The 15,430-nt window shown below is 47.0% G+C and overlaps 1 protein-coding gene across 1 annotated transcript in view; it reads right to left on the bottom strand.

Moving 5' to 3' along the window:
- Positions 1–15,430, bottom strand: part of LOC144125995 (lachesin-like) — a 158,566-nt gene that overhangs the window by 27,537 nt on the left and 115,599 nt on the right. The window contains exon 2 of the mRNA XM_077659856.1: positions 10,063–10,184. Within this exon, the coding sequence (XP_077515982.1) occupies positions 10,063–10,184 (122 nt within the window). The remainder of the gene's footprint in view (positions 1–10,062; positions 10,185–15,430) is intronic.

Here is a 15,430-nt window from a genome sequence, read left to right as displayed (position 1 = left end):
CCCGAGGCGCTTTGCTTCGCCCAGTCAGCCTTCATCCTCTGGTCAGTTGAGAGGCACGTCCTCTCGCCGGGAAAACTGAAGACGGCGTCCTCCGGGGGTAGGGCCGCCGCCACTGCACAGAGTCAGCCGCCTCCACCCGACGATTTGACGCGACGGCCCGAGCGGCGACGACCCGATCCGACGTGCTGCGAACGATTACTTGCTGCTGAAATTTTAGTAACCGCCGACAGTCATAAAGTGACCGCACTCGTCGATACCGGCGCTGATTTTTCTGTGATGAGCAGGCAGCTCGCCACAACCCTCCTTAAGGTTCTGACGCCTTGGTGTGGACCCGTGATCCGCACCGCCGGTGGCCATGTAGTGACGCCTATCGGCGTCTGCACCTGCAGATCCACGGTCTTACTTTCACTGGCTCCTTTGCCGTATTACGTGACTGTTCGAAAGATCTCATTCTGGGCATGGATTTCCTTCAAGAGTATGGTGCGGTCATCGACCTTCGGGAGCTTATGGTATCGTTTTCTGCCCAGCGAGCCGTTGACACCAACACCGAGCCTAGCAGAGTAATGTTGCGCGTATGTGACGACCACGTAACGATCCCTCCGTGAGCCAGCAAGTTCGTCACAGTCGAGTGTAATGACAGCACCGGCACTCTTGGCATCGCTGAAGCGAACGTGTCGCTGCTACTCGCTCGGTAAGTTTGTGTCGCTCGAGGCCTAGTAGAACTTGCCAATGGTCGCACCGACATCTTAGTCACGAGCTTTACCCGTGAACCACAGCATTCAACGACGACAGCGGTCATCGCTTATTTTGACGAGCTTGGAGAGTGTACCAGGCAGTGCTCTTTATCCACCACGTCAGACATCGACGATGCAACGGCTACAGCCATTCCGACCGACGTAAACCCGCACCTCTTGGCCAGTCAGAAATGCTGCGTGGAAAACCTCATCTCTTCCTACCGCGACTGTTTTGCATCAACTTCCAAGGTACGACAGACGCCGCTTACCAAGCACTGAATTATCGTTGCTGACGACCAAAGACCACTATGCCAGCGACCTTATCGCATGCATTCAAAAGAACGTGGCGCCATCCGCCTTCAAGTTACACAAATGCTCCAGGACGACGTCATACAACCGTCCACGAGCCCCTGGGCATCGCATGTTGTCCTCGTCACGAAGAAAGATGGCACCCTCAGGTTCTGCGTGGATTACAGACGCCTCAATAACGTCCCGAAAAAGGATGTGTATCCTGTGCCGCGCATTGATGACTCCCTAGACCGCGTGCGCCATGCCACCTATATACTTTTCGTGCCTTGGCCTCCGCAGTGGGTATTGGCAAATAGAAGTCGACGAACGCGACCGAGGGAAGACCGCGTTTATTACTCCTGACGGTTTGTACGAGTTTAAGATGCTCCCTTTTGGCTTGTGCTTGGCCCCTGCCACATTCCAACGAATGGTGGACACCGTGATGTCTGGCCTGAAGTGGCAGTCGTGCCTCGTATATCTCGACGATGTCGTCATCTTCTCTGACACGTTCGATGAGCACATGAAACGTTTGCGTGCTGTTTTCGAGGCCATACGTACCGCAGGTTTCTCTCTCTCAAGCCAGAAAGATGTCACATTGCATTTCACGAGTTAAAGTTTCTTGGTCACATTGTCAGCGCTCGAGGTGTTAGTCCAGACCCCGAAAAGACGGCCGCCGTAGCTGCCTTCCTCAAGCCAACAGACAAACGGAGCCTGCGTTGTTTCTTGGGCCTCTGCGCGTACTATCGCCAGTTTGTTCACAATTTCTCCAAGCTAGCAGAGCCTCTGACCCGCCTGACAAAAGACGTTGAACCCTTCTTTTGGGGCGAGGACAGGATAGAGCCTTCACGGAACTCAAGTCCCGTCTCCAATGTGCGCCTGTGCTTGGCCACTTCGACGAAGAGGCCGACACAGAACTGCACACTGATGCCAGTAACGTTGGTCTCGGTGCGGTCCTTGTTCAGCGGCAGAATGGTCTAGAACGCGTGATTGCTTACGCCAGTCGCACTTTATCTTGTTCAGAAGTCAATTCCACCACAGAAAAGGAATGTCTGGCTGTGCTGTGGGCAGTTACGAAATTTTGACCGTACTTGTATGGCCGCTCGTTTCGGGTCGTGAGCGAGCATCATTCACTGTGTTGGCTGGTGAACGTGAAAGATCCCTCGGGGCGGCTTGCTCGATGGAGCCTTCGGTTACAACAATTTGATGTCACCATCGTGCACAAGTACGGCCAGAAACACAGTGATGCTGACTGTCTCTCCCACGCTCCTATTCCCTGCCCCATGGACGAGTCCGACGACGATTCCGCTTTTCTAGATGATGTCACCACACCCACCTCTGCCCGCCAAGAGAGAGACGACTCCGAACTGCTGCCCCTCATCGAGTACCTCGAAGGAACCGCTCCATCACCACCTCGAACCTTCAAGCGCGGACTGTCATCGTTTTGCTTGCGCGATGGCGTCCTCTGCAAAAAGAACTACGGCCCAACGGACACTGTCTATCTGCTTGTAGTGCCTACAACGCTTCGTGGCGAAGTTCTGCGTGCGTGTCACGGCGACCTTCCCTCGGGTCACCTCGGGTTTTCCCGCACGTTAGCGCGCATACGCCACAAGTACTACTGGTCCAGGCTTTCTGCGGGTGTCCACCGCTACATGCGAACCTGTCGTGAGTGTCAGCGCCGGAAGACGCCGCCGACTTAACCAGCCGGGTTCCTGCAGCCTATAGATCCCCGCACCTCCCATTTCAACAGGCCGGCATAGACTTACTAGGCACATTTCCGGCGCCTTCCATGGGTAACCGGTATATTGCTGTTTCCACTGACTATCTTAGCCGCTACAGTGAGACCAAGGCCCTTCCCCGTGGTACCGCCGCCGAAGTTGCACATTTTTTTTTTATTCAGAACATTGCGCTTCGTCACGGAGCCCCAACAGTCGTATTAACTGACAAGTGCACCGCGTTTACGTCGGCACTTACGAGCGAGGTACTTCGACTCAGTGGCACTAGCCATCGCAAGACTACAGCTTACCATCCGCAAACAAACGGACCGGCTGAACGGCTTTACAAGACAATTGCCGATATGCTTTCTATGTATGTCGACGATGACCATGCGAACTGGGACCGGATACTGCCTTACATCACGTTCGCGTACAACACTGCGTTTCACTCCGTTCCATTTGCGTGCTGCATTTGTCGGTGACAATATGTATATATAGTCGGCCGTTAATAATAGCCATATCAGTTTTTTTGAATTTCGAAAACGCCATTACTCTCGCCGCTGTGGCTCGACAAAATTTGGCTATTTCGACTAGTTACGACCACCGGAGGGATTGCTTTGCCTGCATACTTTTCGAAAGTGCATGTATTTCAGCACAATGTAGCTAAATTTTGTCGTGCCACGGCGGCGAAAGTAATGGCGTTTTCTAAATTCTAAATACAGATATGGCTATTATTATCGGACGACTACAATTCTCTAATTGCAATCAGGTGCCTATTGGTAATAGTTAAAAAGTTCACTATTAGAATTTAGTTAACTACGTCGCTAGTTAAGATGATTCAACTGTTTTTTGACGTCCGCGAACGCTAGCATTACTATGCCGGAAAAACTTCTGTTTACCTCAAAAACCCTATTTTTAAACTCGAGTGGTGACCTTCCCTGAAACACCTGGTATATATACCCCATATTCCAAGGCCCATCCATGCACAACTGACTTCCCTGGCGCGTTTATCGCTGTGCGAATCAAATTTTGTCGAATTTTCGATTTCTTGGTGTAGGCCGTGAAGGGAAATCATTTGGGTGCTTTTTTTTATCCGAAAATCTTAATTGTGCTAAAACCGTGCTTATAATTTGTACAAAACCTGGTCGTTGAAATATACGTGGTTACAGCAATATGGTTTGGCCAGTGCAAGCGCTGAATTGTCAGCATATTGGTATAAACTGAAATATAGAGACAGCTGATATAGGTCATCAGTATATAAACAGAGGAGAAGACAACCTGAACCTGACCCCTGAGGCACTTAGTATCTTAAAGGATGTAAGTCACTTTTTTGCTACTTACCTTAACTGCTTCAATGCGGTACTAGAAACAGCTTGAAAAAAAAAAACGTTTTCCACGGCCACCTAATTCCATCTCTCTCTAATTTTGAAATTAATAATGAAAGAATAAGGTCAATTAATAGTCCAACCTCAGATGTATCGTGGTCAACCTCTGCGTTTGGTTGGTGTGCATACTTCCCAACAATGTAATCATACTACGTCCCAGACGAAATCTATGCTGTTAATTTGATAGCAACTGGTGATTGTCACAGAATAAGATCGTTTGTTGACGCACAAGTTTCTCTAATATGCATGCAAGAGAATATAATAAGGAAATTGGCCTGTAATTTTCGAAGTGCAGTTAAGCACCCTTACTGTATACCAATGTAATAGGAGAATTTTTCATCTATTCCTGAAGAATGCCTGTCCTGAAAATTTCATAAAAACAATGAATAACAGATATGACTCTAGCTTTATACGCTTACTGCCAGATTTCTGATGATAATGGCATGATAACGGGGTAGTCGAGTTTTAAAAGGAAAAACCGCCCGAGTTCTTTTTCCCTTGCGTCTCTCAAGTAGGCTAAGAGGGGATCTGAAATTAACTCAAATTTTATGACTGTTTTCACTTATATTTCTTTCGTAACTTGTGCGTGCCGTTAGCAAATGAGTCGTTACATTCATTAGTTAGCTCTTCTAACTACCGTTCTGGAAAATTGTTACCACTTACCTCATCTACAATATCGTTGGCCTTTCGCCCACTCAGGGAAGTGACTGTATTCTACGCTTTCCTAACACCATTCTTACAATTGTTGAAATTGTTACGGTTGCATTGACTTTTGGAAATGGGATCTTGGCTGATGACTTATTTCTTGTTGCCTATATTCTAATGGTGTGCGAATATTAAAAAAATTCAAAAAGTGAATCGGATATCCTCTTCGAATATTCGAACGAGTCAAATAATGTAGTTTTGAAATTATTCGAAACAGGTGGAATATTTCTCAGCTTTTCGAATACTTTTTTGGATAACTCGCACAACGTTCAGTTAAGACCAGCTTTTTTTTTTCGGTGAATGTTCAAAGACCTGGGCCCCATCGACGCCGTGAATTTCAGTGCTGCGACGCGGCCCATTTGTATGGAACTATTCACAATGCTCATACATGGCCTTTTAGACTGGACGACGCGGTGGGGCTCAGGCAAGGCTCTGGTGTGGCTCTAGTTTATTCTCTCTTGTCGTCAATAGAAAAATTTACTATTCTTAAATGTATAACTCGACAGTGATTGAGTTAATATATTGACTTTATGTTTGTTAACAGCTATAGCTTTGACTCCATCGGTTTTATTAAAGTACCGCAGCGACGCCGCTGACGCTTCAGTGCATCCCAAGACTGCTCATTTTATACAATTATTCGCACAAGTAACGAATACTGTTAGTACAAATATTCGATTCGTGTTCGATACATTTCTAGCACTTTTCAAATAGCGTTTGTTTCGGCCTTCAGTTAAGTTCGTACGCGATTCGGTTTTGAGAAAGTACTACTCGCACACCTCTGTTAAGTTCCTCTTTTATAAGCATGCTATACTTATCCGTTTTGGGTCATCGGCGTGATAATTCGTTTATGCAACTCAAATCATTACTTATTTATTCAACCAGGGCTTTCCGTTCTTCCATTTGTTGATAGCTATTTGTTTCTGGCTGACACTGTAAATTAAGTGTGGTTCTGATATAAACCAACTACATGCTTCGGTACAGTTCATGTATTTTGAAATATCCCAGTCGGTGTACGTAATCAAGTTATTAATTTTGTATTTATCGAGAAAAATAAAAGGCCGAAATTCTCTCAGGCAATAGAATTTCGCGCATACAATACAGTGTGAAAAGCAGAAGTTTTTTGTTCTCGTGATTCACATGCTTTTATCTTGTGCATTTTTTTCCAATAGTGCGGCATTGGCGTGATATATACCTAACTCCATTTTTTTTTTGCACTTGTTCTTGCTGCCAGCGCAGGCATTCATATTGCGCTCGCTGTTCATAAAGCTTCGTTCCAAATTCGGCGCTGTGTGTGTGAGCCGTTCCGTCTCGTCGCCACTTCTTGCGGTTTTTCTGTCCCCCTGTCCCCTCAACTCGGTCAAGCTTCGGACCGAACTTCTTTTCTAAGTCGTGCCGAAACAAGGTACACGACAGCGACAGCACCCCAGTCGCGCCGCTAATCACGGGACCATTGAGGTTCCGCGCCGTGCTTTCCAACTGCTGCCATCTGCCGGCGTCCACACGTGCTCACAAAACCGTCGAAGACGGAGTGCCGCGCTGCGCCGCCGACGTGGCACCATGACACACAACAGTCACGCAGACACTCAAAAATGAGGTGAGTGGGAAAAAATAAAGCAAAGGGCCGCACGGCATCCTCCACTGCCATCGACGCCGCCGCTGCTCCTATACCGCTGCTGCTGCTGCTGCTGATGCCGTTGTTGCGGCCGGTGACAATCTAGCGAAGGGGACAATGCGACGTGCGCTCTTCACACGGTGGCATTGTGCCGCCGAAGAGGAGACACACACCGCACGCACTGAAACCGGGGCCGGAGGAGACGAGTCGGCCGAAATGAGTGCTTGAAACAGGGCGAAATAAAGAGACCATCAGAAGGGGAGGAAAAAAAAAGAACCGAAACTCGAGAAAACGGATAAATAGCCGCCAATGAATGAACGGTAAAGGTGAAGGGGAGAGGGAGAATCGAGAAACAGCGTCGGGAGAAAGGGAGAAAACGGCACTGCGTCCAAGGGAGCTAGGGACGAGGAGGGGTACCGGGGAGAATCGAACGACACAAAAAAAGAAAGAAAAAGGAAAGTTGCGGAAATAAAGCACCCTAGATTCCGCCCAGAGGAAGCGTCATTAAAGTTCGCCAACGAGTCCCGTCACGTCGAGCCCGGTGCGGTGGCCTCACTTGACGAAGCCCAAATAGCGCGCAACAAACGCCGTTACGGGCGCTGCGTTCGCTGAAAGGTCCGCGACGCGTGGAAGAGGAGGGGAGAGGGGTGAGTCCTGCGAGCCCCGGTGTCGCCCAGCTGAGCGCGCAGCTTTCTCTGCACGGGGGATGAGGGAAGGTGGAGTTGGTCAGGCGAAGGGAGAAGGAGGTGTGGCGGTAGGAGGAAGAGCGTTTTGTGTTTTGCGGTGGCGCCTGCCGCGGCTCCGGCTGCCACCATTCCAAGGTGGTGGCGGTGACGACTAATTCGCGACCCCCCAGATGTTGACGTGTATTTACACGACCGGCAAAGTGCAACAGCCGGTCGCCTATAGCGTTGCTCGTTCTAAACGCCCCCCCCCCCCCCCCTTTTTTTCCCTCTCCATTGGTGATATTGCTAAAACGCTTGTGCCTCACTCGGCGCTGGACTGAGCTCGACGTCGCCTTTCTTGACGCCCTGGAGTGTAATCGACGGGGCCGAGAAGTACCGCTCCAGTTCTGCGGTTTGTTGTGATAGCCTTATAAACTGCCAGATTTCTCTCAGCTGTGAAGGAAATATTCAAAACTCTTAAAACAAGCGAGACTGAACGAAAATAAAGCCTACTGATGCAAGTCCAGCTTTCTTGGACAACACTTTTATTTGTGAGGCAACTGTTCAACATTCTAAGATACTGCCATGAACGTACTGATGGGAATGGTCCAACCTTCCGATGCGTAGCAAAATGTTGCGTTTAAAGTTTGTACTGCGCTCGCACCCAGTAGTTAACGCTGCCACAGAAAATCAATCGTGTGTGTTTTTGACAATAAATAGCAGAAAACTACAAGCATCCTCAGGTGGGATCTGCGGATATCCTGATTGTTAGTGAGCAATCTTACGATATGCGTAAAAGTTGCGGCCGTAAACAACTTCCTATAGAATAATGCACTTGTCCAGAATTTTAGTATTTCCGTGCTTCAAGTTTACCGCACATTCTTCTAAACAATTCACTACGGGTCCTTTGCATGTTTACTTTACATTTAAATTTTGTCTCAATTTTAAGTTATGCAAGTCCAGCATTCTTGGAAAAAACATTTTGAATATTGGAATACTGTCGTGGAAATATTGAAGGTAATTGTTCATTTTTCAATGCGTAGCAAAATCTATTTTTAAGAGTTTTTTCATCGTTCGCATCGAGTAGTTGACACTGCCGTAGAAAACGAATGGGGAACGTATATGACGATAGCAAGAACGTACTAGCAAAAGATATGCAAGCGTTCCGAGGGGAGATTTGCGGATATATTGATTGTTGTAGTGGAAACTTGCAATATGTGAAAAAATTGCGTTCATAAACTACTTAACGTTGAAAATCACTTCTGTCCAGAATTGCTGGCTATGTTATGTCCGCTTCCTGTAGATCCGCCGTGTTTTAATGCAATAGATGGCAGTGTGTTATAGTAAAGAAGCTGGTGCATTCGTCTTGCCACCGTTTTCTTTCCCGTCTTCCTGGAGTATGTCCCGTAAACATCACAGAGCATATCCGCATTTAATCCAAATGCCTGCACTCTACATTACTGTGCTGCGCGTTCAGCATAGGCGCTGTAGTGAAATTTCCTGAGAGTGCTTTGTTTTGCTTACCTCATCATATCGATGTATGCAAAATTCGTATGTGAAGAAACGATTTTTAGCACCACCATTTCAAATAGATGGCAGCAAGATGGCAGCTAAATTTGGCGGAGTATTTTTTTTACCTATTTAAGTTGTACTGCAGTGGCCGACCAATATAGATGCATGCTATTCAAGATTGCGTGACACAAATACATTGCCTAAGCCAGGCCCTTTCGTCTGATAGCGTTACCAGAAATCCGGGAGTGTTTTTTTTTTTTAGTGTCCCCTTTTCAGGGATGCTGATCTTGTGAAAGATGAAATGTACTGTAACATTTGTAATGTTTCCTCGTGCTCATCATTCGCACATGCCTGCCCGCTTTTCCAAGAACGAAAAGCTGACTGCAGTAAACCACACCGCCAACATTTAGAGAAGACACTCACAGTCCTTTTCACACTCAAGCTCTCTTCGTCATGGAGTCGAGGCGCTGTTCAATCTTGAAATAAGCTTTGTGAATACGGTCCGTGAGTTCTATATCGCGATCGAGGACAAATCAGTCTTCCGCTCGACATGTCGCTTCAGCATTGAGCTGTCCACCCTTGTCGGGCGTATGTTCATGCAACAACTTCTCTACAGTCCTCTGGACTTGAACGAAGTACGAAATTGAGTGCCAGGCATCGATAAGTTCGGAAACGTACTACTCGACCAGTCGGCCCTTCTTGCTAGCGCGGCGTGAAGCCGACTGAATTAGACCGGTGCTTCGACAGTCATATATGCCACATTAGGTATGAAAAAGAATCTGCGTTAGGAATAATGTTGTCCTTGAAGAAGGCTAGTTCGCCTTTTAACCTTTTGAAAAGCCAGCCTTCGCGAAGGCACGTCACGAATTAAGAAATTAAACAAGCACTGTGGTACTCATCATCAAGGTTACTGAACACTGCATTCTGCAAATTGAACTTTCGGTCCGTTTGAGTGTAACAGATATGACCAATCGGTGGTTCAACGTCATAGAAGGCACAGCGCGAAGACAAGCACTGAGAGAGACAGAAATGCGGCACTGATTTATAACTGAATACGTAAATAGGGGAAGCAAATATCCATGCATGGATTGCACCCTCAGCTCCACTACGGCACCTTTCTTCCTTTCTTCTCTTAGTCCCTCCTCTATCTCTTCCCTTACGGCGCGGTTCAGGTGTCCGCCGATATGTGAGACAGGTACTGCGCCATTTCCTTTCCCCAGAAACCAATTTTCATTCTCACTGCACTCTCGACCAACTTCGTAATCATCAGAAGCATAACAGCGGACAGAAGTAAGCAACAGTAAATAAAATTAGAGGGGGCTGGAAGTTGTTGAGGACTTACTCGAGCGGCCTTCGTTTAAAGAACCTGCACTGAACTTCCAGAACCCCGCACAATGAAGGGAATGAGAGAGCTTAGAAGCAAGCAAGCGACCCACAGGTGCTTCTCACCTTGAAACTTCCAAGGTTGTCGACGACACAGGTGAGCGTGACTTCTCGTCCCGCCGCTACGGTCACGTTAGGGATAGGTTCGGCGAAGCTGGGGAGTTTCCTGTGCACCGATGACGAGCCTCCTGAAATCAATCAATCAATCAATCAATCAATCAATCAATCAATCAATCAATCAATCATTCATTCATGTATTCATTCAATCAATCAATCAATCAATCAATCAATCAATCAATCAATCAATCAATCAGTCAATCAAAGAACCCATCAACGAATCAGTCAGTCAGCCAACTAGTCGAAATTCAAGAAACCTCTAGTGTCAGCACATAATCGAGTCAATAGATCAAAGCATGCAAACAGAAGAATCAACAGCAAAGGACTGATCGATTGACGGGTGCGCAGAATCCTTGGAGCGGAAGGCATTAAGGTATTTTTTGTCTAAATTTATTCTTATCCAAGCAGGCCGACGTTTGCAGTGGATAAGTGAAAAAAAAATAAACGCAACGAGAGACCTCTGACCGCCGTTAAGTGCGGAAGACACGTCACCTGAAAGATTAACGCGCTCTTCTTTACACATTGTCGAGAACCTTTCTCATTGGAGAGCGGGTATTGGCTGGTACCGGTTAATCCCAACGACAAACACTTCAGCTCCCGGAAGCTGTCTTTCCATTAAAACAATCGACTCCTTTCCCGCTTTATTTATGGGCTGCCTTCCGAGCCGTGTTTGTTTTAAGGATTGCTCTCCTGCGGTCGTTGCGCTCGCCGACTTGCGAGCCTTTTATTCGACGGTTTTTATTCGTGATATCTCCCGGCTTTTCGTGTCTTCATCAATTGCATTTCTCAGGCACCGACAGGGCGGAACTCAATGCGATTTTGTCGTTTCAAACGTATTTGAGTGCTTAGAATACGGGTGTGCACAATAATCAATACTTCGCATAACACAGCAGCCAGGTCTGATTTGGTCCGGTGAAGTCATAATCACGACGATGCTGAGATAAGAAGAGTATGGAATTCGCTCTGTTAGTGAGCCGCATTAAGGGTATTTGGGACGTTCTCCAGCCAGCCTTTCGCTTTATCCAGTCTACCCACTGCTCACTGCATTCTAAGGGTACGCTGTTCGTATGTCCACATACCATAAATAGCAGCAACTGCCGAGATTGAGCAATAATCGATCAATAAAACAGGGTAGACTCTGGCAGATGCATCGCGCTTTGAATCCAAAGCCGTCTGCTGTTTTCTTTCTCTTTTCTTACAAAGCGATAGTCTTATCAGGTGGGCTCTGCCAACTTCACGACCTTGGTGTCCTTTGGTGCCTTATGAATAGTGAATGTCATCAATGTGTTCGTCTACCTGTCTAGCAAGAGCGTTCACCGTGGTATTGATTGTCTAAGCATCCATCGCGGCATTAAGAAACTGGATGAATCCTGTCTTCGCTATTTTTATTTATTTATATGTGGGTTGTAGAGACGTTGGCATCTGCTCTGCCACCTCATGCTACATATTGCTATCTGCAGTTATGATGATGATGATGATGAATTTTTATGGCGCGAGGGCATCTGAGGCTAAAGAGCGCCATGACACAGGGTATTTTCGATTTCTCCAGGTGGGGTCAAAGACCCATTTCCCAAGCATTTCACCCTAAATAAGCCGAGCATCAGACCGGGGGAAAGCTTGTGCCCATTGTATCACCGGTGGGTACCCGGCGGCACTGGGAATCGAGCCCCGCACCTCCCGCATGCGAGGCGGATGCTCAACCACTCGGCCACCGCTGCGGTGACCTATCTGCAGTTATGTCTTCCGTTAAGCCGATCAGAATGTGAGGCAACTACACCGTGGCGTCTTGAATTACTATGTAACCTTGAAGCACGATTTGCTGATACTTCATTTGACGCTTTCTCACGCAGTATGACGTCACTTGGATTGCGTCAGGTGGAGAATAAAGAAACTGTGTAATGTTAAATTGATTTTGAACGTCTGTACACCTTTCTCATTAAAGCGATTCACAAATTTCACTGCAGTCCGGTGGCTGCGACATTACAATTTCGTTTCTCTCTAAGTGCTTTAACGTCTTTACAGTTATAGTTTTTTTATTCATTTTAGAATACTTAAGGCCGGCGCGTTTGGTCAAAGCAGCAGTGATACGCCGATTCCCAATACAATCGAAAGAATAAAAGCATGCAGACTTGAGCAATAAATAAAAAGATGGTCCAATTCTCCAACAACATTATGAGACAAAAATAATACGTTGTGGTAGTTAATTTGGATTGCGTATCCTGAAGGAGGAAAAATTGCTTTTAAAACTAATAGTTCCAGCTAAAGTGGGAGAAAATGAGTGTTACAAGTTCTCTCTGCAGGAGGTCTAAAGGAAAACTGAAGGCAAATTGACAATAGCTTGCACCCATAGAGTACCTCGTTCTAATCGCGAAGAGGGCACTATCACCGGAAATGGGGCTTTCACAAGCTAGAAAAGACCAAAAAGCTAAGTACAGGTTTCACCACCACAGGTATATTTCGAAAGTAGACTGCATGCGTCGACATAGCTTTTCTGCCATGGATCTCTGATGCTACGCTACATTGTCATTCACTTCAAAACTATGATCGCGGAGTCCTTTCCGTGTAGACGTCACCGATTTGAATACAGTGGCGGGAAAAATTTTAAATACAATATTCACTGCTATAAATGCGTCTTTTAGTGACAGAAAAAAAATAATATACCCCGGAAGAGCCATGGAATTTTTGTACTAAAAATGAAACTTGCATAGAGTTGTTCAGTTGTAGCCAACACAGTGCTGTGCGCGTGTGTTTTAATTCCTCTAAAATGAACTGATCACGCGCACAACCTGAACACATTTCTTATTGTGACAATAGTTTGTATATATTACTTCTCCCCTATCCTCTCTTCCTATCCCCTCACCTCTTTCATTTAACTTCTCCATTCTGCCTGCTATCCTTTATTTCCGCTGCCCCAGCTCAGGTGCTTCAGTATCGATAGCAGAAGCCGGGGCTAGCAAAAATCTTTTCCTTACTTTTTAATATTATTTTAATAAAATCCACTACCACCATATAGTTGTTCTAAGTGCCCATGCAATGAATGCCGGAAGCTTTACTTTATGTTTACCGGGTAGAACTATCGCAACGAAATGCCGATCGACAAATTTTTTCACGGGTTGCCAGTGTATGAACGTCACTTAGACGCATAATTTTTTATATTTTTCAGATATAAACCTGAGTGCTTTCCTGCTCACACTTTCAAGGTTGATTATGTCTTTTCTTGTGTGTGGGTATCATACTGACTGAGCATATTCAAATAAAGGTTTTGCACAACTATTGTCAGCTAAAAACTTAACAAGTTCAGGGGCAGTTTGTAGTTTTCTTCTCTGACCCATAAATTTTTAAACGCTTATGTGCCAATATTAGCAACTATTATGTGTCGGCAAAGTTAACTCATTTGTAGGTTTTATCTTTGGGTATTTATATATCTCGACTAATGAAATGTCACTTCGATTAAGAAAATAAGAGCACATGCTCGCTTATTTTTTTTCTAGTTATGAGAGAAATAACACCTTTTTTTTTCTGTGTTCAACTTCATAGCAAGCTTCAAATACCACTCACTAAAAGCAAAAGTAGCTTCTTGTGCAGACCTGTGGTCATCTTCTAATGAAATTTGCAAGAACAAAGCACAGTCATCCGTGAATAACTTAACAGATACATCCTCAGGGGCAACTATAACCAGATCGAACAGGTAAATTAAAGTGATTAACGCTGTCTCTTATAAGAAAAGAGTGTTCTTGGACGCTTTTCCTGGCTGTCAACGATAGTGAAGCACTCAAAGGCGCTTCTGCGAACAAGGACAGTTCAGGGACAGTCCTCGAATATTTTAAACGTTGCGTGTTTGCGCGCGTGGAATCATTATGTCGTTGTAAGCACACGCTGCCTCCCCCCCCCCTCTCTCCCTCCTCCACACCCCACTCTAATCCTAGCAGTCGGTCATCAGTCTGCACGTCATTCCTTGTCTTCAGCATGACTATAAACCAGTCAGGCATTGTATTGGGTAGAATGTGAAGTATTTCTTTTTTCTCTGAATGACACGAGCCTTAACAAGACAGGTTCTATTAGAAAATAGTTAACTAATTTGTAGCCCGTCAGCCCATAACTCTTTCTGCGCTCTTTTTCTCAGGAACCTTGTGCTCCTTACCGCTCGCTATCGCTCGCGAACACCTAGGGGCACTGACGACATATTTAAGATGTATGTAAGAGGCCTGCTATGCCGGAAATCGAGACCTAGCCTGAAACACAGTCGCGCCTGTGGCGTCGTACGCTGCGATGGAGCAAATATTTCATGCGTCGTCACTTCCGGCACCTTAATGGCTTTCCAACCCGCAGCCCCACCCTTAGCGTCCGACGTTTATGTACGCAGCCGCAGCGGCGGCGGCGCCTCGTGCCATTTTTCCCGGCTCCCTTATTACTCTATCTTTTCGTGGGAAAAACAAGGGTCAACGAGGAAGTTTGAATCCCCAAGGGGAAGGACGGCGGGAAAATAATAATTTTTAAAAAGAAAAACTGTTCCCTCTCGCAACGCGAGTAGACAGCCATCTTCTGGCCTTTGGAACCCTTTTAAGGAGCAGTCGCCCAAAAGTAAGGGCGAGAGAGAGGGGAAAAGGCCCAGCAGCAGACGGGAGGCTGGCGGCCGGTTGGCCGAGCGGGGGTGGAAAACACGGGGATCAACACGCGGCCGAAGACGCCCGATGGAAATGCGCTGGCCGCCGCCGCGGGGAGCGATACGGGAGGGCCCTTCTCTAATGGATTACCCTCGCCCCTGTTTTGTCTTTACGCCATGCACCATCGGGAGGGCTTCGACGCTGAAGTGCGCCGAGGAGCCTGTTATGCCATTGGCCTGCCTCCGGAGAGGAAAATGCGAAGGGCGCGAGAGGGCTTAGATGGGGTGCAAGATTAATGTTTCCCGCGTGGTCCGTTGCCCCAATATTTCATGTTTCTCTGCTGCAGAACAGCCCTAACCCTCGCCGTCTTCCTTCCTCCGGCCCCCCAAACCTACCCCTCCGCGCAGGCACCAAGTTATGCCCTTATGCAGTAGGCACGCAGCGCTCGAGGAACCTCAGTACTCCCATCTCCCTCGCCCCTGAACACCCTCCTCCTCCTCCTCCATCGCATTTCCCCCCGCCATTGCTTGGCATTCGTTCTTCTCTTGTCGGGAGCCCTCCTTCGGCATACATCGCAGTGTGCCTGGGCGAGCGCGTCAATTATTGACAGCAGCCGATAGTAGCCCCCTGCTGCTGCTGCTTCGACCACTTACTGCGCATGCTCGGATATACACGCGGCTCAAGAGTGGCACTAGCGCGTCAGGCGCCCAACT

The sequence above is a fragment of the Amblyomma americanum genome, chromosome 3 (genome assembly GCF_052857255.1).
Source record: "Amblyomma americanum isolate KBUSLIRL-KWMA chromosome 3, ASM5285725v1, whole genome shotgun sequence".
NCBI classification, from domain to species: Eukaryota; Metazoa; Arthropoda; class Arachnida; order Ixodida; family Ixodidae; genus Amblyomma; species Amblyomma americanum.
The sequence above is the reverse complement of the archived record's forward strand: the minus strand, read 5'-3'. Positions and strand labels throughout refer to the sequence as shown.